Source organism: Heterocephalus glaber, unplaced genomic scaffold (genome assembly GCF_053883595.1).
Source record: "Heterocephalus glaber isolate CG9 unplaced genomic scaffold, H.glaber_assembly_v1.0 deba00001689, whole genome shotgun sequence".
NCBI classification, from domain to species: domain Eukaryota; kingdom Metazoa; phylum Chordata; class Mammalia; order Rodentia; family Bathyergidae; genus Heterocephalus; species Heterocephalus glaber.
The window spans coordinates 11021-33939 of record NW_028258414.1 but is presented as its reverse complement, the minus strand read 5'-3'; the positions used below and the strand labels follow the sequence as shown (position 1 = coordinate 33939).

The 22919-nt window shown below is 49.0% G+C and overlaps 2 protein-coding genes and 2 pseudogenes across 2 annotated transcripts; 2 read left to right on the top strand and 2 right to left on the bottom strand.

Annotated features, from left to right (window-relative positions):
• Window positions 1-69: 69 nt before the first annotated feature.
• On the bottom strand, window positions 70-8988 carry LOC147821809 (ubiquitin carboxyl-terminal hydrolase 17-like protein 6). Its single transcript, XM_087199191.1, has 3 exons — window positions 8388-8988; window positions 745-2232; window positions 70-603 (listed from the first exon to the last, which is right to left on the bottom strand). The coding sequence occupies exons 1-2, from the start codon at window positions 8521-8523 to the stop codon at window positions 776-778; spliced, it is 1593 nt and encodes a 530-aa protein (XP_087055317.1). The 5' UTR covers window positions 8524-8988; the 3' UTR covers window positions 70-603; window positions 745-775.
• On the top strand, window positions 2527-5321 carry LOC147821810 (RNA-binding protein 25 pseudogene; annotated as a pseudogene).
• Window positions 8989-12571: 3583 nt separating the features above from the next.
• On the bottom strand, window positions 12572-21476 carry LOC147821807 (ubiquitin carboxyl-terminal hydrolase 17-like protein 6). The gene is made up of 3 exons (XM_087199192.1): window positions 20876-21476; window positions 13247-14734; window positions 12572-13105 (listed from the first exon to the last, which is right to left on the bottom strand). The coding sequence occupies exons 1-2, from the start codon at window positions 21009-21011 to the stop codon at window positions 13278-13280; spliced, it is 1593 nt and encodes a 530-aa protein (XP_087055318.1). The 5' UTR covers window positions 21012-21476; the 3' UTR covers window positions 12572-13105; window positions 13247-13277.
• On the top strand, window positions 15029-17809 carry LOC147821808 (RNA-binding protein 25 pseudogene; annotated as a pseudogene).
• Window positions 21477-22919: the final 1443 nt, after the last annotated feature.

The following is a 22919-nucleotide window of genomic DNA, read 5'->3' as shown; positions in this document are numbered from 1 at the left end:
GCCATGGCCATTAGGAATAAAAGCAGCAGAAATGCGAGACATTTCAAGAAAACAGCGCACATGGTGGAATATCGTCAATGATTGATTTATTATGAATGTCACAGTATAAAGGTTTACAGGCACCACTGTGGCAAGCTACCACACTCAAGAGCCCCTGGCTGTTTCAGGAGCTCTGACACTCAGGCCGGGTGAGCAGTTGCATTTCTTTGACTCTAAGTTGATCAGCGTCTTCTCATAATCCACTGAGCATCACAACCCATTTGATCTACAGCTCCACATCCCTGGAAATGTGGAATCCTCTGATGCACGAACCCTGTCATGTTGCTTTTCTCTCATGTCACCAAGACTCATGTGAAACTGTTCCGATTTCTCAACTTCTCCTTTGCAGAGAACCTTGTAGAGCCGACCATGCAAAACCCCCGTCTTGTGTCAGTGTTCTACACAGAAGTGTTGCTGAAACGTGGCCCTGTCCATGTGCCTGCCCCAATAGCATTCACTTGGACCGAGGCATAAAGAGTTCTGGAATGCTGATTGCTCTGCGGGTTTCACTTCATCTGCCTCTGTTGAGCGTCTGATACACTGGGTGGAGGTTGCAACACTTTCCTGAGAGTAGAAAAGAAGCCCGTGAGGATTGTGAGCAACATTCTTGTCAACCCGAAAAGGCAAGGAAAGAATGGAATGCCTCCAATGGCATTCTCACTCACGGTGTCCCATATCTCAAACCCACCACATGAGCTCACTCACCTGCACACAGCCCGATATTGATGCGCGAGGACTACAACACCAGCACGGTTCTCTTGCCCTGCTTGTTCTTCTTCTTCTTCTTCCTCTTGGAATCTCTGGCACTTCCTCCTAGAAATGGAGCCTGCTCAGCGTTCGTGGCCTCTTGAGCTGTCAGGACCCTGGCCGAATTGGGGGGGAAGCAATTCTCTTGCTCTGGGTGAGTCGCTCGCAACTCCACTGTGTATTTCGACCGGTGGATCACGACTGCATCGGCTGGAAGGTTACTTTCGACTTGCCTGAGGTTCAGTGCGGTCTTGGTTCGGTTTTGTTCTCGGAGGGATTCCCACTCCTCGAAAGTGCTCTGCTCCATTTGTGTTTCCTCTCTCTGCACCCCTAGCTTGCTATGTTCTCTGCAGGCTTCCGTCGAGAGCTCCCTTGGGCTGGCTCTCCTGTGCTCGGCCTCAGAGCCCAGAGGTTTTGCTTCCGTGCCAGCTGGTGGAGCACCGCTGTCCTTTGGGAGGTTAGTCTTGCGGACGTAGAAGAGGACATAGGCATCTTGCGCCAGGACACAACGTGTGTCACAGGCAGTGACTTTGTTGTCATTCATCTGGTACCAACGGCCATCCCCGGCTTTGACGTAAGAAAAGTAATGTCCACTGTGACAAGTCGAGCCAGCGTGGATCAGCACCGCATACAGGGTGTACAGCAGTGGCCCCCTGTTCTGCTCCGACATATATGGCTGCATGTCAAGGCACTCGGAGTACTGCACGTGCTTAGCAAACTTCTCCCCCGTGAAGTCCGAGAAACGTTTCAGCACCAGGATGAGGACCTCGGAGGAAGTGTGTAAGGACATGGTCTTGGTAGCAGGCATCTTTTGGAGACACACGCTGCAGTGGTAAGCATTGTCCCCGCTCAGTTCCTCGGGTGCTATGGATCGGGTCAGAGCTTGCTTCACACTCTGAGCTGCCTTGATGTCCAGAGTGATGTCCAGATAGGGATCAAACGTGTCTGAAGTGCTTCCGCAGTGGAGACACTTGATTTGAGATCTCCAGTAGCCGCCAAAGATGTGGTGCATGAGCTCCCTGTCCTCAGAGTGCAGCTCTGCCTGCTGCATGGCATCCACGATGAACATGAGAAACTCGTGCGCATCTTCCTGCTTCTGCCTGTGGAAGGCAGCAATCAACGTGTGCAAAGGCTGGATGACACGTCCGGGATGGCGGAGGGCGTGAGTGACGTGACGTTGCAGAGCACACAGCATGCAGCCAGTCAGAGAGGGACAGGTTGGCTTGTGCTCCCGGGACAGCATATAGTTGGCAAGAGGCGGTGTGTAGGTCAGGCACTGCAGGGTTGCATTCACGTAGCAAGTGTTGCCCAGGTTCCAGAGACCCGCTCCTACTCCATGAGGCCTCTTCCAGCTCAGGGATATCATCTCTCTCGGATTCCGCTCTCTTGCCACAGGAGTCACCTCCTCACACTGGCCGTCATCGGTCCATCGGGACAGCAGGGAGTCTGCAGGAAAAGAAGAGACACGGTGAGAAGGAGCACAGGGAGAATCTCACAGAGGAACGGGGAACTCCAGAGCAAGAGGCTAAGGGTAAAGCAGGCAAGGACCCAAGCTTTTAAAGAAAAGGATGAGCTCATCTCTGACAGGAACGTGGGCACCAATATACTCAGCAGGATTCCAGCCATCAGAATAGTACACACCTTCCAAGAGATCACCCATCATGACCCAGTCGGCGGCCTTCGGGATACCCAAGGCCAGGTCAGCCTATAACAATCCACACACATAGTGTACCACAAACACAAAAGCAAAGCACGGGAAGACCTCCGGAAGCTCCCCATGCAGCGCAGCTGTGTGCGGCCTGTGCGAAAAGGCGCACTGGGACCCGTCTCCCGGGCGGGCGCCGAGCAGAATCCTCGAACTGATAAGGCTGCTGTAACCTGGAGCCTCTACAAGGCAGCGAAGACAGTACCATTTTCTCAGCGGCCGACTTCTGCAGTAAGAATGTCTTTCCCCCCTCATTTGAATCGCCCTCCCATGGGAATCCCAGCACTCCCACCAGGGATCCCACCCCCACAGTTCCCCAGTTCCCAGGCTTTCCTCCACCAGTGCCTCCAGGGACCCCAATGATTCCTGTACCAATGAGCATTATGGCTCCTGCTCCAACTGTCTTAGTACCCACTGTATCCATGGTTGGAAAGCATTTGGGAGCAAGAAAGGATCATCTGGGTTTAAAGGCTAAAGAAAATGATGAAAATTGTGGTCCTACTACCACAGAGTTTGTTGGAAACATTTATGAGAAAGCCTCAGACATGCTTATACGACAGCTCTTAGCTAAATGTGGTTTGGTTTTGAGCTGGAAGAGAGTACAAGGTGCTTCTGGAAAACTTCAAGCCTTTGGATTCTGTGAATATAAGGAGCCTGAATCTACCCTCCGTGCACTCCGATTATTACATGACCTGCAGATTGGAGAGAAGAAGTTGCTTGTTAAACTTGATGCCAAAACAAAGGCACAGCTAGATGAATGGAAGGCAAAGAAGAAAGCTTCTAATGGGAATGCCAGGCCCGAAACTGTCACTAATGATGATGAAGAAGCTTTAGATGAAGAGACAAAAAGAAGAGATCAGATGATTAAGGGGGCCATTGAAGTTTTAATACGAGAATACTCCAGTGAGCTAAATGCCCCCTCACAAGAGTCTGACTCTCATCCCAGGAAGAAGAAAAAGGAAAAGAAGGAGGACATTTTCCGCAGATTTCCAGTGGCCCCACTGATCCCTTATCCGCTCATCGCTAAGGAGGATATAAATGCTATAGAAATGGAAGAAGACAAAAGAGACCTGATATCTCGAGAGATCAGCAAATTCAGAGATACACACAAGAAACTGGAAGAAGAGAAAGGCAAAAAGGAAAAAGAAAGACAGGAAATTGAGAAAAAACGGAGAGAAAGAGAGAGGGAGCGTGAACGAGAAGGAGAAAGGGAACGAGAATGTGAACAAGATAAGGAGAAGGAACAGGACAGGAACCGAGACCGGACAAAGGAGAGAGATCGGGACCGAGATCGAGAGAGACAGAGAGAGAGAGAGAGAGAGAGAGAGAGAGAGAGAGAGAGAGAGAGAGAGAGAGACAGAGAGAGAGAGAGAGAGAGAGAGATCGGGACCGGGATCCAGAAAGGAGCTCAGATCGAAATAAGGATCGGAGTCGGTCAAGAGAAAAGAGCAGAGACCATGAAAGGGAATGGGAGCGGGAAAGAGAGAGAGAGTGAGAAAGGGAACGGGAGAGAGAACGTGAGCGTGAGAGAGAGCACGAGAGGGAACGGGAACGCGAAAGAGAGAAAGACAAGAAACGAGATGGTGAAGAAGATGAAGAAGATGCCTATGAACGAAGAAAACTTGAAAGAAAACTCCGAGAGAAAGAAGCTGCTTATCAAGAGCGACTTAAAAATTGGCAAATCAGAGAATGAAAAAAACCTCGGGAATATGAGAAAGAGGCTGAAAGAGAAGAAGAAAGAAGAGAAATGGCTAAAGAGGATAAACGACTAAAAGAATTCTTAGAAGATTATGATGATGATAGAGATGATCCCAGATATTACAGGGGGAGTGCTCTTCAGAAAAGGTTGCGTGATAGGGAAAAGGAAATGGAAGCGGATGAATGAGATAGGAAGAGAGAAAAGGGAGAGCTTGAGGAAATCGGCCAATGCCTTCTGGCAGAAGGGCACCCAGATCCGGATGCAGAGCTCCAGAGGATGGAACAAGAGGCTGAGAGGTGCAGACAACCACAAATAAAGCAAGAGCCAGACTCAGAGGAAGAAGAAGAAGAAAAGCAAGAAAAGGAAGAAAAACGAGAAGAACCTATAGAAGAGGAAGAGGAGCCTGAGCAAAAGCCTTGTCTGAAACCCACTCTGAGGCCCACCAGCTCCGCCCTATCTGTTTCCTCTGCCAGTGGCAATGCAACACCCAACACTCCTGGGGAACGAGTCTCCCTGTGGTATTATAATTCCTCGTGAAAACTCACCAGATCAACAGCAACCTGAGGAACACAGGCCAAAAATAGGATTAAGTCTTAAACTGGGTGCTTCTAATAGTCCTGGTCAGCCTAATTCTGTGAAAAGGAAGAGGCTACCTGTAGATAGTGTATTTAACAAATTTGACGATGAAGACAGTGATGATGTGCCACGCAAAAGGAAACTGGTTCCATTGGATTACGGTGGAGATGATAAAAATGCTGCCAAAGGCACTGTGAACACTGAAGAAAAGCGCAAACCTATAAAGAGTCACATTAAGAAGATCCCAACAGCCAAACCCGAGCTCTTTGCTTATCCTCTGGACTGGTCTATTGTGGATTCTATACTGATGGATGGACGAATTAGACCATGGATTAATAAAATCATAGAATATATAGGTGAAGAAGAAGCTACATTAGTTGATTTTGTTTGTTCAAAGGTTATGGCTCATAGTTCACCTCAGAGCATTTTAGATGATGTTGCCATGGTACTTGATGAAGAAGCAGAAGTTTTATAGTAAAAATGTGGAGATTATTGATATATGAAACAGAAGCCAGGAAAATTGGTCTTGTGAAGTAAAACTCTTTTTACACTTAGGATTCCATTTCATTTATCTTATTTCTCATCCTTTAAAGGACTTTGAATTTTTCTTTGTCTTCAAAGACATTTGTGAGATCTGTAATTTATTTTAATGTAGAAAATGTGAAATTCTTTTTTGGTCTTCTAATTTGTTAATGACTTATGTACTCCCTTGGGTGTAAAGTCACCTGAATCCTTGGTTCTCTTTATACTCACCAGGTACAAATTACTGGTATGTTTTATAAGCTGCAGCTACTGCACACAGCCTATCTGATATAATCTTGTTCTGCTGATTTGTTCCTTGTAAATATTAAAATGACTCCCCCCCCAAAAAAAGCGCAAAGCACAAATCATAGGATTATCTCAATAGACAGGAAAAGAGCCTTTCACCAAATCTGTCACCATTCCTAAGAAAAACTCTGAAGGAAATGCATACAGAGAACATGAGCTCCACAAGGTGAATGGCATTTATGACCATCCTACTGGCAGCCTCCTCTGAAGTGGGGTAAAGCCAGAAGCATTTGCCCTGTGATCCAAACAAGAAAAGCACGTTCCCTCTCCACACTTCTATTCAACCGAGTTCTCCACGATTAGGCCCCCGCCAGCAGGCAAGGGAGAGGAACAGAAGGGATGCGTGTGGGACAGAAGAAATTCAAGGAATCACTCTTGGAAGATGAGAGCACTCTGTAGATGGAGGAACCTAACTCTTCCACCCAAACACTGCCGGAATTAATAGCCTAATTCAGCAATGTGGCAAATGAAAAATCCACAAAAATATCAATTTTGTTCCTTTACACCAGTGAGAAACTCACCAAGAGGAAAATCGGGAAGACAATACCCTTTACCACGCCACGGACACAATGTCAGTAGCTGGACACGATGCTAACCACGGAAGGAGAGGGTGCCTGCTTTGACGCCAAGGCACTCTGCCGAAACACACCAGGGGGGACATCAGTAAATGGCAAGAGCTCACCTGTTCTTCACTGAGCAGACACAATAGAGACAGAATGACCTGCCTTCCAAACCGCTAGTTAGGTTGAGTGCCATTCCCATTGAACCATCAATAACATTCCTCAGAAAACTGAAGAAATCCATCCTAAAAGTCTTCTGGACCAGTAGAGACCCAGAAGAGCCAAAGCAATCCTGGGCAACCGGATCCAAGTCGAGCCACGAGGATCCCACATTTCAAGACACATTCCAAAGCCACAGGGCTGGGAAGCAGCTGGCTGAGAGCACAGAGGCTCACAGGTGCACTGATGCAACAGAAAGTAGAAGGAAGAGATGTCCACAGGCACACTCGGCCATCTCATCTTTCACAAAAGGCCGAAAACCCACTGGGTGAAAGGGACACCCCTTAGCAACTGGTGCCGGAAACCCAGGCACATCCATGCAGCCCAACAAGGAGAGACACCTATTGATCCCCATCAAGAAAGCTACGGTCAACATAGAAGAAATGATGAAAGGTTAGCACAGAACAACTAATCTGCGGGAGAGCTAAAGCAGGGCAGAGACTTGAAGTCGGAGCCCCAGACAGTGACGTTGTGGACACATGTTCACCTGCACAGGAATGACTATCAAGGTTTCACAAAGAATTATGCAGGAAGATAAATTCATCTCAACCAAATGTAGGGGTTTGTTCTAGCTTGGGTCTACATGCTCCCCGCTCAGCCCATAAGGTCCTAGGATGGCTTTTTTCAGAGGTGGCTGCAGCTAGGGTGTGTGACTGGCTGGAGGTGCAATGCTAGGATTAAGGTTGCTGGGATTAAGGGCGGGTGACTAAGCTGGTAAACTGATGGGCCTGGCACCGCCCTAGTCCTGGTAGCCTAGCTATCACAGAAGGGAGAGGAAGGGGCTTGCCTTGGGCCTCCTGGCTCTGCTCCCTTCCCTTCCCCATGAAGTGTTTCTCCTCTCCCATACTATCTTGCCTTGGGGCCAGGCCACGAAGGGCTGAAAACTCCAGCCACTTTGAGCTCTCTTCACTTTGGGGATGGAGCATTTTGTCTCAGCATCCAGAATAGTAACTAAGAGAGTTTCAGGAAGCCTGTAAGAACAACAGTCCCCTCAAGGAGCAAAAGGCCCCACGTAGTGTGTGCCGAGGCTCAACCCTCCAGAGCTCTTACAAAAACACTTCCCAGAACTCCCTGCGTGTCAGCTTTCTCCTTGTGATCCCAGAGGCCACTGGCTCAGTTCACCTGGACCCTACCTCCATACTGGGGAAACACAGGCCATCCAGGGGACAGGCTGAGGAGAAACCCGGAGGGGAAGCAGGAGAAGAAATGAGCCAGATGCGATACTGCATGGATCTGGTGCTGAAGTGAACGGAATTCCCATGCTCCAAACACAGTCCCTCATCCTAAGACTTTCAACAAAGAAAGCTCCTGGACCCATGCAATCTCAGCACATTGGAAGGCTGAAAGAGCCTCCACATACCCTGGGGCAGGATGCCAGGGATCTGCCCTGAATCTTTCCTGGCGGAAAGATGCTTCCCTCTCTCACAGACTTCCACTGTGCACAACTTCTGTCCTCCTCCCTCCTAGAATCAGCACATCCACTCAAGACAGAACACTTTCAACTCCCGGGAGAAATCCTTTCCATGGCTTAGGGCACAGAGGCTGTGGCCATCTGAATTTCCAGTAAGTCCTTTCCCCTGTTTCGATTGAAAAACACCTGAAGCCCATCGGAAGATGAAGAGTTTGAAGATGAGAGTGGAAGAGGAACCACCTCCTCGGCGGGCATACACACACACAGACAGCACACCCATGCAAAGGACGGCAAGAAGCCACCCAAGAAAATGTGAAGTGCTCTTCAGGAAGGACTCTTTGTTTGTGAGGGCTCTAAGCTTCAACACTGGCAAGAGCCAAAGAAAATCTCAGTTGAGAAACAGCCATCGAGTCCATGTAGAATTCTGAGGGGGATCTGAGGAACAGGGTGAGGGCAGGACAGGGGCTAGGGATGAGGAAGCAGGATCAAGATGTGCTGTGCGTGGATCACAAGGCCAAGATGAGTGGAATCATCATGGATGCCTCACGTGCGCTGAAAAGAAACAAATCCCGAAAAACAGAAGGTTGCTGAATGGAGACTCACCTGCCCTGTAGGCTGCCTCAGCCTCCATGTGTCCTGGAGCAGAGATCCGAAGCTGTGTGTTCTGGAAGATCAAGAGCACAAGGATCCTTCCTTGTCTGAGGTGGGCTTCCAATGACAGGAAGTCCCGCCCACTCATTTCCTCTCATACCCAAACCCACCCACCTCCCCGCCCTACTCCTGGCTCCCACCAATCAGGTGAAGCTACATCAGAGCCTGGGCAGCAGAGGCTGAACCAGGAAATTCAACCTCTCCAAAGCCAGCTAGGAGAGTTGGTGTCATGTGTTCACTACAAAATCCCTGGACACATGGGCAGAACAGGTCCCTGAGCCCTACATTGGAACTTCTCCGGAAAAGCCAAGTAGCTTTTCCACAGGCGTGTGCTATGGCTTGCATCTACGAGTGCCTCCAAAGCCTCGTGTGTTCATAGGTGGGGCTTTTCAGAGGTGGCTAGGTCTAGGGATTGTGGCCACAGGGATCAAGGAGGTGACACTAGGGTGGATCCATGCTGCAATCCTGAGACTAAGGGCACTAGGATGAAGGGTGTGAGTGCCACCCACCCCAAGGGCAGTAGAGCCTGGATGAAGTAGAGGGGAGAGAGGGAAGGCTGCCAACATGGCCTTTGCTGCCTGGCTTGCTTTTGCTGTCTCCTGCCTGCCATGGACGGTTTCTCCTCTGTCATGCCCCTCCGTCATGTCAGCCTGCCCTGCAGCCAGGCCATTATGGGCTGAAAGTTGTAGGAACTGGGAGGCAAAAGAAACTTTTCCTCCAGGAGGTTTGGCTGTTGGGGAGTTTGCCTCAGCAACAGAAAGAGGATCTAAGACAGAGGGCGCACATGTGAAGCCCGCATTAGCAGGGGGTGATACAAACAGCAGAGTCCACGCTGACCATTGCCGGCCTGCCTTGCTCTTGCACAGTGGCCCAAGCTCACACCCTGGGCTGTACTTCTGTGCTTATTTGACTTGGCCCACACTTCGCTCTCAGGGCCCCCTCCATTTCCAACCTTGAGGAAACCCCTGCTACATTTTGTGCTTCTCTTGACCAAATCTTTGCTCAGCATAGGAAATACCTGGAAACCATCCACAGAGGGAGACTGGAGTACACCAAAACCCGAAAACGAGGGTGTGCTCACCCTATTTCACAAGGAGTCTGGGGGACTCCTTTCCCCCGTTTCTAAGCATAAAACCACTGAGGCATATTCAAATAGAAAATGTGCAGAGAGGGCTTTTGGAAAGTTATGGTGTTGGGGTGGATATGGATCCATTGTTTCTAGGTCAATCCCAAATGAGGAAGGAACCACCAAGTGTAAGGCGAATTGCTCCTCCAGAACTTGCCTTCCTTTACCATCACTTCAACATAGACATTCATGTGCGGAGTCCGTTGCCCTTAGGACTCACAGGATATTGCCATTCAAAGGAACTCTTCCGTAGGAAACTCTGTGTGGTGACAGCCCACGTTTTGACAGTTCCCGAACTCCACCGATTTTCTTGAGTCTGTTCATCAGGTGGTATTCCAAAGCAAACATTTGAGACTGAAGGTTTCATCCATTGCCAAGATGGGATCTTCACTCGGGTGATTGTTTCCCTTCAAGAGCAGAGTCTGTGGCATGATGAATTTTTAGGGCTAGACACTCGCTATGGATGTAGTTCAGGCTCATCTTCCACTCACGATGTGGTCCAACCTGGCCAGGAAGGCACAGCCAGCTCAGTTCCTCAGGCTCCTGGGGGCAAGCGTGGGAGATGTGTGCTGCCTCTCACAGCAGGAAGTGCAAACACTGTGGGAATCCTGTGATGCCCCCCATCTGTCTATTCTTGGGGTGTGGTTGTGGCTGACTGTGGTGTGCTTCTAGATTTCTTAGAGCACAGAAAAATCTGGTCGCTCATCCCAGCCACTGGAAATGCCTCCCCTAGACTTTCACCTGGGAGTGTTCATCTTCCAGAGCGTACCGTGAGGGTTTTCAGCAACGGACAGTGGAAAATTTGAGTTGCTCTTTTGTGAGCTCTGACTACAGCCTTGCCCAATGTGACAGGCATTTTGACCCCAAAGAACACTCTCCTTGTGAGATGGGGTGCTTGGGAGAAGCTGGAGACAAAATGGCCCCGAGCTGTAGCCCCTGGAGGTGCCTGGACGTGTTTTCTGTACCATCATGTGATTCGTGGTAATGTGATCCTGTATTATTTTGGAACAAGGTAGAAGTTGCCTTGGTATAGAACAGGAAACCATTGAAATATGTCTCTCTTTCAAATGACCGATATGACCCCTATCATCCATCATCCTCCAGAGTCTGGCCAGCTCCCTAGCCTTCTGCAGGTGCCGGGCTCAGACCCGGGTCCTGCGACTTTCAAGCCTCTCTCAGGCTGCGGCCACATGGGTGGTGCCTCATCCCTGGAGATTTTGAGGCCACGTACACCTTTCTCCCTCAAATGTGGGCACCAAACTGCTCCCTGCCTTCCTTCCCATCAGCCTCACAGAACCTGCGTGTCCCTTCCACCACTTGAGCCCCGGTTCACACTTAAGCAAGGGAAACTCAAGGAGGCCTGGCTTCACCCGGGCTGCTTTCCTCTTCCCCTCTCTCCACCTGAGGGGTGTTCTCACTGCTCCATTTCTGTATGTTTTATAGTTTTTAATAAAGTACACTTGGTTTTTATTGCTTTCAAGAAGAATCTGAGGACTGATGGTTTTGACAAGATGCTTTCCGAGTTTTACACTCAGTTAGAATAGGATGCTGCCTCTGTGTTTTCCAACGTAGGTAGCTGTTCTGTCTCAATGTCTCAGTGTCTTTCTCTTGAAGGCGCTCTTCACCTTTGATGGGTTATTCAGATAGAAAGGTGAAGATCTTCTCACATTTTTAGCACTGCTACCCCTTCAAAGTATAATACATCACAGTTTTGCATGTATTTGAGAATCCTTCATTCCTAAAATAATGGTGACTTCCTGACAGTGTATGATGTGCCCAGTGTATGTCTAAGTTTCTTTGTGAGGTTTTCTTAAGAGGTTTTATTCACTCTTCTGTGAGGATACTATTTCTTCCACTCAACTATGACTTTATGTGGAGGTGATATTGGGCTCGGCCAATGATTTTGTGTCTAATGTCATTTCCAAGACATTTACTTCTCTCAGGTAAAGTTATTTTAAAGAAAACATAATTCTCTTGACTCTATCTATCTTTCTATCTTTCTGTCTGTCTGTCTGTCTATCTATCCATCTATCTATCTATCTATCTGTCTGTCTATCTATCTATCATCTATCTACCTATGCATGTATCTGAGCCAAATAACAGTACACTTTTTTTCTCTGGTCCATTTCATTAGTCTACATTCAGAAATAAAAATGTGTCTGATGCCTGTCTTCCCATTCTAAGTGAGAAGAGTGTCTCTATGAAATCAAGCTTAAGACACATTTCTGTGTTGTATGCCTGTGAAACGCATAGGTATGATTCGTGCTTGTTTCCTGTCTCTCCAATGACACATTCTCTTGCATCTGCTTCTCTTCTATTTTGCCACCGTGAATGAATGAACCTAGATATGTGAGGTTGCAGTGTGATTTCTGCCCTGTCATGGCTTGTGTTTCACTGGCACCCAGGCCCTCGTTTGGAGGAGGTGGGGCTTTCCCTCTCAGAGGTGGCTGAGTGATTCTTTTGGCACCACTCCAATCGCCATAGTTTGGATGGGATCAAAGGGGCAGGAAGAGGCTGTTATGGCCCCTTGTTGCTTTTGCTCCCTTCTGCCCCCATGAGCAGTTGCTTCTCTGCCACTCTGCCTTGGGGTCAGCCAATTATGGTCTCCTACCTCTCCAAACTTGAAGCCAAATCAACCTTGCCCCCTTTCATGTTGGGTGCCACATATTCTGTCTGAGCAAGGAGACAAGGGGAAACATAAAGGATACATGGCTCCACTGTACTTAGGGTGAATTTCTGCATTTTTCTCCCTGCACACATCCCCCGAGAAGATTCACCCAAACTCCCTTCATGCTTTTTGCACCATGCATGCTCCCAGAACCCAAGTGTCATCAGAAGTGATCCCCCCGGGTCCATTTGTGAAGTTTATGGTTTGGAAGGCTCCTATGGTAGGCTGAGCGACCCGATGCTGGGGTGAGCAAGTCAGCATAGCTGCACCCCAGCCATGGCCATTAGGAATAAAAGCAGCAGAAATGCGAGACATTTCAAGAAAACAGCGCACATGGTGGAATATCGTCAATGATTGATTTATTATGAATGTCACAGTATAAAGGTTTACAGGCACCACTGTGGCAAGCTACCACACTCAAGAGCCCCTGGCTGTTTCAGGAGCTCTGACACTCAGGCCGGGTGAGCAGTTGCATTTCTTTGACTCTAAGTTGATCAGCGTCTTCTCATAATCCACTGAGCATCACAACCCATTTGATCTACAGCTCCACATCCCTGGAAATGTGGAATCCTCTGATGCACGAACCCTGTCATGTTGCTTTTCTCTCATGTCACCAAGACTCATGTGAAACTGTTCCGATTTCTCAACTTCTCCTTTGCAGAGAACCTTGTAGAGCCGACCATGCAAAACCCCCGTCTTGTGTCAGTGTTCTACACAGAAGTGTTGCTGAAACGTGGCCCTGTCCATGTGCCTGCCCCAATAGCATTCACTTGGACCGAGGCATAAAGAGTTCTGGAATGCTGATTGCTCTGCGGGTTTCACTTCATCTGCCTCTGTTGAGCGTCTGATACACTGGGTGGAGGTTGCAACACTTTCCTGAGAGTAGAAAAGAAGCCCGTGAGGATTGTGAGCAACATTCTTGTCAACCCGAAAAGGCAAGGAAAGAATGGAATGCCTCCAATGGCATTCTCACTCACGGTGTCCCATATCTCAAACCCACCACATGAGCTCACTCACCTGCACACAGCCCGATATTGATGCGCGAGGACTACAACACCAGCACGGTTCTCTTGCCCTGCTTGTTCTTCTTCTTCTTCTTCCTCTTGGAATCTCTGGCACTTCCTCCTAGAAATGGAGCCTGCTCAGCGTTCGTGGCCTCTTGAGCTGTCAGGACCCTGGCCGAATTGGGGGGGAAGCAATTCTCTTGCTCTGGGTGAGTCGCTCGCAACTCCACTGTGTATTTCGACCGGTGGATCACGACTGCATCGGCTGGAAGGTTACTTTCGACTTGCCTGAGGTTCAGTGCGGTCTTGGTTCGGTTTTGTTCTCGGAGGGATTCCCACTCCTCGAAAGTGCTCTGCTCCATTTGTGTTTCCTCTCTCTGCACCCCTAGCTTGCTATGTTCTCTGCAGGCTTCCGTCGAGAGCTCCCTTGGGCTGGCTCTCCTGTGCTCGGCCTCAGAGCCCAGAGGTTTTGCTTCCGTGCCAGCTGGTGGAGCACCGCTGTCCTTTGGGAGGTTAGTCTTGCGGACGTAGAAGAGGACATAGGCATCTTGCGCCAGGACACAACGTGTGTCACAGGCAGTGACTTTGTTGTCATTCATCTGGTACCAACGGCCATCCCCGGCTTTGACGTAAGAAAAGTAATGTCCACTGTGACAAGTCGAGCCAGCGTGGATCAGCACCGCATACAGGGTGTACAGCAGTGGCCCCCTGTTCTGCTCCGACATATATGGCTGCATGTCAAGGCACTCGGAGTACTGCACGTGCTTAGCAAACTTCTCCCCCGTGAAGTCCGAGAAACGTTTCAGCACCAGGATGAGGACCTCGGAGGAAGTGTGTAAGGACATGGTCTTGGTAGCAGGCATCTTTTGGAGACACACGCTGCAGTGGTAAGCATTGTCCCCGCTCAGTTCCTCGGGTGCTATGGATCGGGTCAGAGCTTGCTTCACACTCTGAGCTGCCTTGATGTCCAGAGTGATGTCCAGATAGGGATCAAACGTGTCTGAAGTGCTTCCGCAGTGGAGACACTTGATTTGAGATCTCCAGTAGCCGCCAAAGATGTGGTGCATGAGCTCCCTGTCCTCAGAGTGCAGCTCTGCCTGCTGCATGGCATCCACGATGAACATGAGAAACTCGTGCGCATCTTCCTGCTTCTGCCTGTGGAAGGCAGCAATCAACGTGTGCAAAGGCTGGATGACACGTCCGGGATGGCGGAGGGCGTGAGTGACGTGACGTTGCAGAGCACACAGCATGCAGCCAGTCAGAGAGGGACAGGTTGGCTTGTGCTCCCGGGACAGCATATAGTTGGCAAGAGGCGGTGTGTAGGTCAGGCACTGCAGGGTTGCATTCACGTAGCAAGTGTTGCCCAGGTTCCAGAGACCCGCTCCTACTCCATGAGGCCTCTTCCAGCTCAGGGATATCATCTCTCTCGGATTCCGCTCTCTTGCCACAGGAGTCACCTCCTCACACTGGCCGTCATCGGTCCATCGGGACAGCAGGGAGTCTGCAGGAAAAGAAGAGACACGGTGAGAAGGAGCACAGGGAGAATCTCACAGAGGAACGGGGAACTCCAGAGCAAGAGGCTAAGGGTAAAGCAGGCAAGGACCCAAGCTTTTAAAGAAAAGGATGAGCTCATCTCTGACAGGAACGTGGGCACCAATATACTCAGCAGGATTCCAGCCATCAGAATAGTACACACCTTCCAAGAGATCACCCATCATGACCCAGTCGGCGGCCTTCGGGATACCCAAGGCCAGGTCAGCCTATAACAATCCACACACATAGTGTACCACAAACACAAAAGCAAAGCACGGGAAGACCTCCGGAAGCTCCCCATGCAGCGCAGCTGTGTGCGGCCTGTGCGAAAAGGCGCACTGGGACCCGTCTCCCGGGCGGGCGCCGAGCAGAATCCTCGAACTGATAAGGCTGCTGTAACCTGGAGCCTCTACAAGGCAGCGAAGACAGTACCATTTTCTCAGCGGCCGACTTCTGCAGTAAGAATGTCTTTCCCCCCTCATTTGAATCGCCCTCCCATGGGAATCCCAGCACTCCCACCAGGGATCCCACCCCCACAGTTCCCCAGTTCCCAGGCTTTCCTCCACCAGTGCCTCCAGGGACCCCAATGATTCCTGTACCAATGAGCATTATGGCTCCTGCTCCAACTGTCTTAGTACCCACTGTATCCATGGTTGGAAAGCATTTGGGAGCAAGAAAGGATCATCTGGGTTTAAAGGCTAAAGAAAATGATGAAAATTGTGGTCCTACTACCACAGAGTTTGTTGGAAACATTTATGAGAAAGCCTCAGACATGCTTATACGACAGCTCTTAGCTAAATGTGGTTTGGTTTTGAGCTGGAAGAGAGTACAAGGTGCTTCTGGAAAACTTCAAGCCTTTGGATTCTGTGAATATAAGGAGCCTGAATCTACCCTCCGTGCACTCCGATTATTACATGACCTGCAGATTGGAGAGAAGAAGTTGCTTGTTAAACTTGATGCCAAAACAAAGGCACAGCTAGATGAATGGAAGGCAAAGAAGAAAGCTTCTAATGGGAATGCCAGGCCCGAAACTGTCACTAATGATGATGAAGAAGCTTTAGATGAAGAGACAAAAAGAAGAGATCAGATGATTAAGGGGGCCATTGAAGTTTTAATACGAGAATACTCCAGTGAGCTAAATGCCCCCTCACAAGAGTCTGACTCTCATCCCAGGAAGAAGAAAAAGGAAAAGAAGGAGGACATTTTCCGCAGATTTCCAGTGGCCCCACTGATCCCTTATCCGCTCATCGCTAAGGAGGATATAAATGCTATAGAAATGGAAGAAGACAAAAGAGACCTGATATCTCGAGAGATCAGCAAATTCAGAGATACACACAAGAAACTGGAAGAAGAGAAAGGCAAAAAGGAAAAAGAAAGACAGGAAATTGAGAAAAAACGGAGAGAAAGAGAGAGGGAGCGTGAACGAGAAGGAGAAAGGGAACGAGAATGTGAACAAGATAAGGAGAAGGAACAGGACAGGAACCGAGACCGGACAAAGGAGAGAGATCGGGACCGAGATCGAGAGAGACAGAGAGAGAGAGAGAGAGAGAGAGAGAGAGAGAGAGAGAGAGAGAGAGAGAGAGAGAGAGAGAGAGATCGGGACCGGGATCCAGAAAGGAGCTCAGATCGAAATAAGGATCGGAGTCGGTCAAGAGAAAAGAGCAGAGACCATGAAAGGGAATGGGAGCGGGAAAGAGAGAGAGAGTGAGAAAGGGAACGGGAGAGAGAACGTGAGCGTGAGAGAGAGCACGAGAGGGAACGGGAACGCGAAAGAGAGAAAGACAAGAAACGAGATGGTGAAGAAGATGAAGAAGATGCCTATGAACGAAGAAAACTTGAAAGAAAACTCCGAGAGAAAGAAGCTGCTTATCAAGAGCGACTTAAAAATTGGCAAATCAGAGAATGAAAAAAACCTCGGGAATATGAGAAAGAGGCTGAAAGAGAAGAAGAAAGAAGAGAAATGGCTAAAGAGGATAAACGACTAAAAGAATTCTTAGAAGATTATGATGATGATAGAGATGATCCCAGATATTACAGGGGGAGTGCTCTTCAGAAAAGGTTGCGTGATAGGGAAAAGGAAATGGAAGCGGATGAATGAGATAGGAAGAGAGAAAAGGGAGAGCTTGAGGAAATCGGCCAATGCCTTCTGGCAGAAGGGCACCCAGATCCGGATGCAGAGCTCCAGAGGATGGAACAAGAGGCTGAGAGGTGCAGACAACCACAAATAAAGCAAGAGCCAGACTCAGAGGAAGAAGAAGAAGAAAAGCAAGAAAAGGAAGAAAAACGAGAAGAACCTATAGAAGAGGAAGAGGAGCCTGAGCAAAAGCCTTGTCTGAAACCCACTCTGAGGCCCACCAGCTCCGCCCTATCTGTTTCCTCTGCCAGTGGCAATGCAACACCCAACACTCCTGGGGAACGAGTCTCCCTGTGGTATTATAATTCCTCGTGAAAACTCACCAGATCAACAGCAACCTGAGGAACACAGGCCAAAAATAGGATTAAGTCTTAAACTGGGTGCTTCTAATAGTCCTGGTCAGCCTAATTCTGTGAAAAGGAAGAGGCTACCTGTAGATAGTGTATTTAACAAATTTGACGATGAAGACAGTGATGATGTGCCACGCAAAAGGAAACTGGTTCCATTGGATTACGGTGGAGATGATAAAAATGCTGCCAAAGGCACTGTGAACACTGAAGAAAAGCGCAAACCTATAAAGAGTCACATTAAGAAGATCCCAACAGCCAAACCCGAGCTCTTTGCTTATCCTCTGGACTGGTCTATTGTGGATTCTATACTGATGGATGGACGAATTAGACCATGGATTAATAAAATCATAGAATATATAGGTGAAGAAGAAGCTACATTAGTTGATTTTGTTTGTTCAAAGGTTATGGCTCATAGTTCACCTCAGAGCATTTTAGATGATGTTGCCATGGTACTTGATGAAGAAGCAGAAGTTTTATAGTAAAAATGTGGAGATTATTGATATATGAAACAGAAGCCAGGAAAATTGGTCTTGTGAAGTAAAACTCTTTTTACACTTAGGATTCCATTTCATTTATCTTATTTCTCATCCTTTAAAGGACTTTGAATTTTTCTTTGTCTTCAAAGACATTTGTGAGATCTGTAATTTATTTTAATGTAGAAAATGTGAAATTCTTTTTTGGTCTTCTAATTTGTTAATGACTTATGTACTCCCTTGGGTGTAAAGTCACCTGAATCCTTGGTTCTCTTTATACTCACCAGGTACAAATTACTGGTATGTTTTATAAGCTGCAGCTACTGCACACAGCCTATCTGATATAATCTTGTTCTGCTGATTTGTTCCTTGTAAATATTAAAATGACTCCCCCCCCCAAAAAAGCGCAAAGCACAAATCATAGGATTATCTCAATAGACAGGAAAAGAGCCTTTCACCAAATCTGTCACCATTCCTAAGAAAAACTCTGAAGGAAATGCATACAGAGAACATGAGCTCCACAAGGTGAATGGCATTTATGACCATCCTACTGGCAGCCTCCTCTGAAGTGGGGTAAAGCCAGAAGCATTTGCCCTGTGATCCAAACAAGAAAAGCACGTTCCCTCTCCACACTTCTATTCAACCGAGTTCTCCACGATTAGGCCCCCGCCAGCAGGCAAGGGAGAGGAACAGAAGGGATGCGTGTGGGACAGAAGAAATTCAAGGAATCACTCTTGGAAGATGAGAGCACTCTGTAGATGGAGGAACCTAACTCTTCCACCCAAACACTGCCGGAATTAATAGCCTAATTCAGCAATGTGGCAAATGAAAAATCCACAAAAATATCAATTTTGTTCCTTTACACCAGTGAGAAACTCACCAAGAGGAAAATCGGGAAGACAATACCCTTTACCACGCCACGGACACAATGTCAGTAGCTGGACACGATGCTAACCACGGAAGGAGAGGGTGCCTGCTTTGACGCCAAGGCACTCTGCCGAAACACACCAGGGGGGACATCAGTAAATGGCAAGAGCTCACCTGTTCTTCACTGAGCAGACACAATAGAGACAGAATGACCTGCCTTCCAAACCGCTAGTTAGGTTGAGTGCCATTCCCATTGAACCATCAATAACATTCCTCAGAAAACTGAAGAAATCCATCCTAAAAGTCTTCTGGACCAGTAGAGACCCAGAAGAGCCAAAGCAATCCTGGGCAACCGGATCCAAGTCGAGCCACGAGGATCCCACATTTCAAGACACATTCCAAAGCCACAGGGCTGGGAAGCAGCTGGCTGAGAGCACAGAGGCTCACAGGTGCACTGATGCAACAGAAAGTAGAAGGAAGAGATGTCCACAGGCACACTCGGCCATCTCATCTTTCACAAAAGGCCGAAAACCCACTGGGTGAAAGGGACACCCCTTAGCAACTGGTGCCGGAAACCCAGGCACATCCATGCAGCCCAACAAGGAGAGACACCTATTGATCCCCATCAAGAAAGCTACGGTCAACATAGAAGAAATGATGAAAGGTTAGCACAGAACAACTAATCTGCGGGAGAGCTAAAGCAGGGCAGAGACTTGAAGTCGGAGCCCCAGACAGTGACGTTGTGGACACATGTTCACCTGCACAGGAATGACTATCAAGGTTTCACAAAGAATTATGCAGGAAGATAAATTCATCTCAACCAAATGTAGGGGTTTGTTCTAGCTTGGGTCTACATGCTCCCCGCTCAGCCCATAAGGTCCTAGGATGGCTTTTTTCAGAGGTGGCTGCAGCTAGGGTGTGTGACTGGCTGGAGGTGCAATGCTAGGATTAAGGTTGCTGGGATTAAGGGCGGGTGACTAAGCTGGTAAACTGATGGGCCTGGCACCGCCCTAGTCCTGGTAGCCTAGCTATCACAGAAGGGAGAGGAAGGGGCTTGCCTTGGGCCTCCTGGCTCTGCTCCCTTCCCTTCCCCATGAAGTGTTTCTCCTCTCCCATACTATCTTGCCTTGGGGCCAGGCCACGAAGGGCTGAAAACTCCAGCCACTTTGAGCTCTCTTCACTTTGGGGATGGAGCATTTTGTCTCAGCATCCAGAATAGTAACTAAGAGAGTTTCAGGAAGCCTGTAAGAACAACAGTCCCCTCAAGGAGCAAAAGGCCCCACGTAGTGTGTGCCGAGGCTCAACCCTCCAGAGCTCTTACAAAAACACTTCCCAGAACTCCCTGCGTGTCAGCTTTCTCCTTGTGATCCCAGAGGCCACTGGCTCAGTTCACCTGGACCCTACCTCCATACTGGGGAAACACAGGCCATCCAGGGGACAGGCTGAGGAGAAACCCGGAGGGGAAGCAGGAGAAGAAATGAGCCAGATGCGATACTGCATGGATCTGGTGCTGAAGTGAACGGAATTCCCATGCTCCAAACACAGTCCCTCATCCTAAGACTTTCAACAAAGAAAGCTCCTGGACCCATGCAATCTCAGCACATTGGAAGGCTGAAAGAGCCTCCACATACCCTGGGGCAGGATGCCAGGGATCTGCCCTGAATCTTTCCTGGCGGAAAGATGCTTCCCTCTCTCACAGACTTCCACTGTGCACAACTTCTGTCCTCCTCCCTCCTAGAATCAGCACATCCACTCAAGACAGAACACTTTCAACTCCCGGGAGAAATCCTTTCCATGGCTTAGGGCACAGAGGCTGTGGCCATCTGAATTTCCAGTAAGTCCTTTCCCCTGTTTCGATTGAAAAACACCTGAAGCCCATCGGAAGATGAAGAGTTTGAAGATGAGAGTGGAAGAGGAACCACCTCCTCGGCGGGCATACACACACACAGACAGCACACCCATGCAAAGGACGGCAAGAAGCCACCCAAGAAAATGTGAAGTGCTCTTCAGGAAGGACTCTTTGTTTGTGAGGGCTCTAAGCTTCAACACTGGCAAGAGCCAAAGAAAATCTCAGTTGAGAAACAGCCATCGAGTCCATGTAGAATTCTGAGGGGGATCTGAGGAACAGGGTGAGGGCAGGACAGGGGCTAGGGATGAGGAAGCAGGATCAAGATGTGCTGTGCGTGGATCACAAGGCCAAGATGAGTGGAATCATCATGGATGCCTCACGTGCGCTGAAAAGAAACAAATCCCGAAAAACAGAAGGTTGCTGAATGGAGACTCACCTGCCCTGTAGGCTGCCTCAGCCTCCATGTGTCCTGGAGCAGAGATCCGAAGCTGTGTGTTCTGGAAGATCAAGAGCACAAGGATCCTTCCTTGTCTGAGGTGGGCTTCCAATGACAGGAAGTCCCGCCCACTCATTTCCTCTCATACCCAAACCCACCCACCTCCCCGCCCTACTCCTGGCTCCCACCAATCAGGTGAAGCTACATCAGAGCCTGGGCAGCAGAGGCTGAACCAGGAAATTCAACCTCTCCAAAGCCAGCTAGGAGAGTTGGTGTCATGTGTTCACTACAAAATCCCTGGACACATGGGCAGAACAGGTCCCTGAGCCCTACATTGGAACTTCTCCGGAAAAGCCAAGTAGCTTTTCCACAGGCGTGTGCTATGGCTTGCATCTACGAGTGCCTCCAAAGCCTCGTGTGTTCATAGGTGGGGCTTTTCAGAGGTGGCTAGGTCTAGGGATTGTGGCCACAGGGATCAAGGAGGTGACACTAGGGTGGATCCATGCTGCAATCCTGAGACTAAGGGCACTAGGATGAAGGGTGTGAGTGCCACCCACCCCAAGGGCAGTAGAGCCTGGATGAAGTAGAGGGGAGAGAGGGAAGGCTGCCAACATGGCCTTTGCTGCCTGGCTTGCTTTTGCTGTCTCCTGCCTGCCATGGACGGTTTCTCCTCTGTCATGCCCCTCCGTCATGTCAGCCTGCCCTGCAGCCAGGCCATTATGGGCTGAAAGTTGTAGGAACTGGGAGGCAAAAGAAACTTTTCCTCCAGGAGGTTTGGCTGTTGGGGAGTTTGCCTCAGCAACAGAAAGAGGATCTAAGACAGAGGGCGCACATGTGAAGCCCGCATTAGCAGGGGGTGATACAAACAGCAGAGTCCACGCTGACCATTGCCGGCCTGCCTTGCTCTTGCACAGTGGCCCAAGCTCACACCCTGGGCTGTACTTCTGTGCTTATTTGACTTGGCCCACACTTCGCTCTCAGGGCCCCCTCCATTTCCAACCTTGAGGAAACCCCTGCTACATTTTGTGCTTCTCTTGACCAAATCTTTGCTCAGCATAGGAAATACCTGGAAACCATCCACAGAGGGAGACTGGAGTACACCAAAACCCGAAAACGAGGGTGTGCTCACCCTATTTCACAAGGAGTCTGGGGGACTCCTTTCCCCCGTTTCTAAGCATAAAACCACTGAGGCATATTCAAATAGAAAATGTGCAGAGAGGGCTTTTGGAAAGTTATGGTGTTGGGGTGGATATGGATCCATTGTTTCTAGGTCAATCCCAAATGAGGAAGGAACCACCAAGTGTAAGGCGAATTGCTCCTCCAGAACTTGCCTTCCTTTACCATCACTTCAACATAGACATTCATGTGCGGAGTCCGTTGCCCTTAGGACTCACAGGATATTGCCATTCAAAGGAACTCTTCCGTAGGAAACTCTGTGTGGTGACAGCCCACGTTTTGACAGTTCCCGAACTCCACCGATTTTCTTGAGTCTGTTCATCAGGTGGTATTCCAAAGCAAACATTTGAGACTGAAGGTTTCATCCATTGCCAAGATGGGATCTTCACTCGGGTGATTGTTTCCCTTCAAGAGCAGAGTCTGTGGCATGATGAATTTTTAGGGCTAGACACTCGCTATGGATGTAGTTCAGGCTCATCTTCCACTCACGATGTGGTCCAACCTGGCCAGGAAGGCACAGCCAGCTCAGTTCCTCAGGCTCCTGGGGGCAAGCGTGGGAGATGTGTGCTGCCTCTCACAGCAGGAAGTGCAAACACTGTGGGAATCCTGTGATGCCCCCCATCTGTCTATTCTTGGGGTGTGGTTGTGGCTGACTGTGGTGTGCTTCTAGATTTCTTAGAGCACAGAAAAATCTGGTCGCTCATCCCAGCCACTGGAAATGCCTCCCCTAGACTTTCACCTGGGAGTGTTCATCTTCCAGAGCGTACCGTGAGGGTTTTCAGCAACGGACAGTGGAAAATTTGAGTTGCTCTTTTGTGAGCTCTGACTACAGCCTTGCCCAATGTGACAGGCATTTTGACCCCAAAGA

What these genes read in the sequence shown, in the direction of transcription:
- LOC147821809 (XM_087199191.1), bottom strand. Translation starts at nt 8,523, where the DNA reads ATGAGTGGGCGGGACTTCCTGTCATTGGAAGCCCACCTCAGACAAGGA. An exon ending in TGAGGCAGCCTACAGGGCAG is followed by an intron (nt 2,233 to 8,387) that starts GTGAGTCTCCAT and finishes CTTTTCCTGCAG; the next exon opens with ACTCCCTGCTGTCCCGATGG.
- LOC147821807 (XM_087199192.1), bottom strand. Translation starts at nt 21,011, where the DNA reads ATGAGTGGGCGGGACTTCCTGTCATTGGAAGCCCACCTCAGACAAGGA. An exon ending in TGAGGCAGCCTACAGGGCAG is followed by an intron (nt 14,735 to 20,875) that starts GTGAGTCTCCAT and finishes CTTTTCCTGCAG; the next exon opens with ACTCCCTGCTGTCCCGATGG.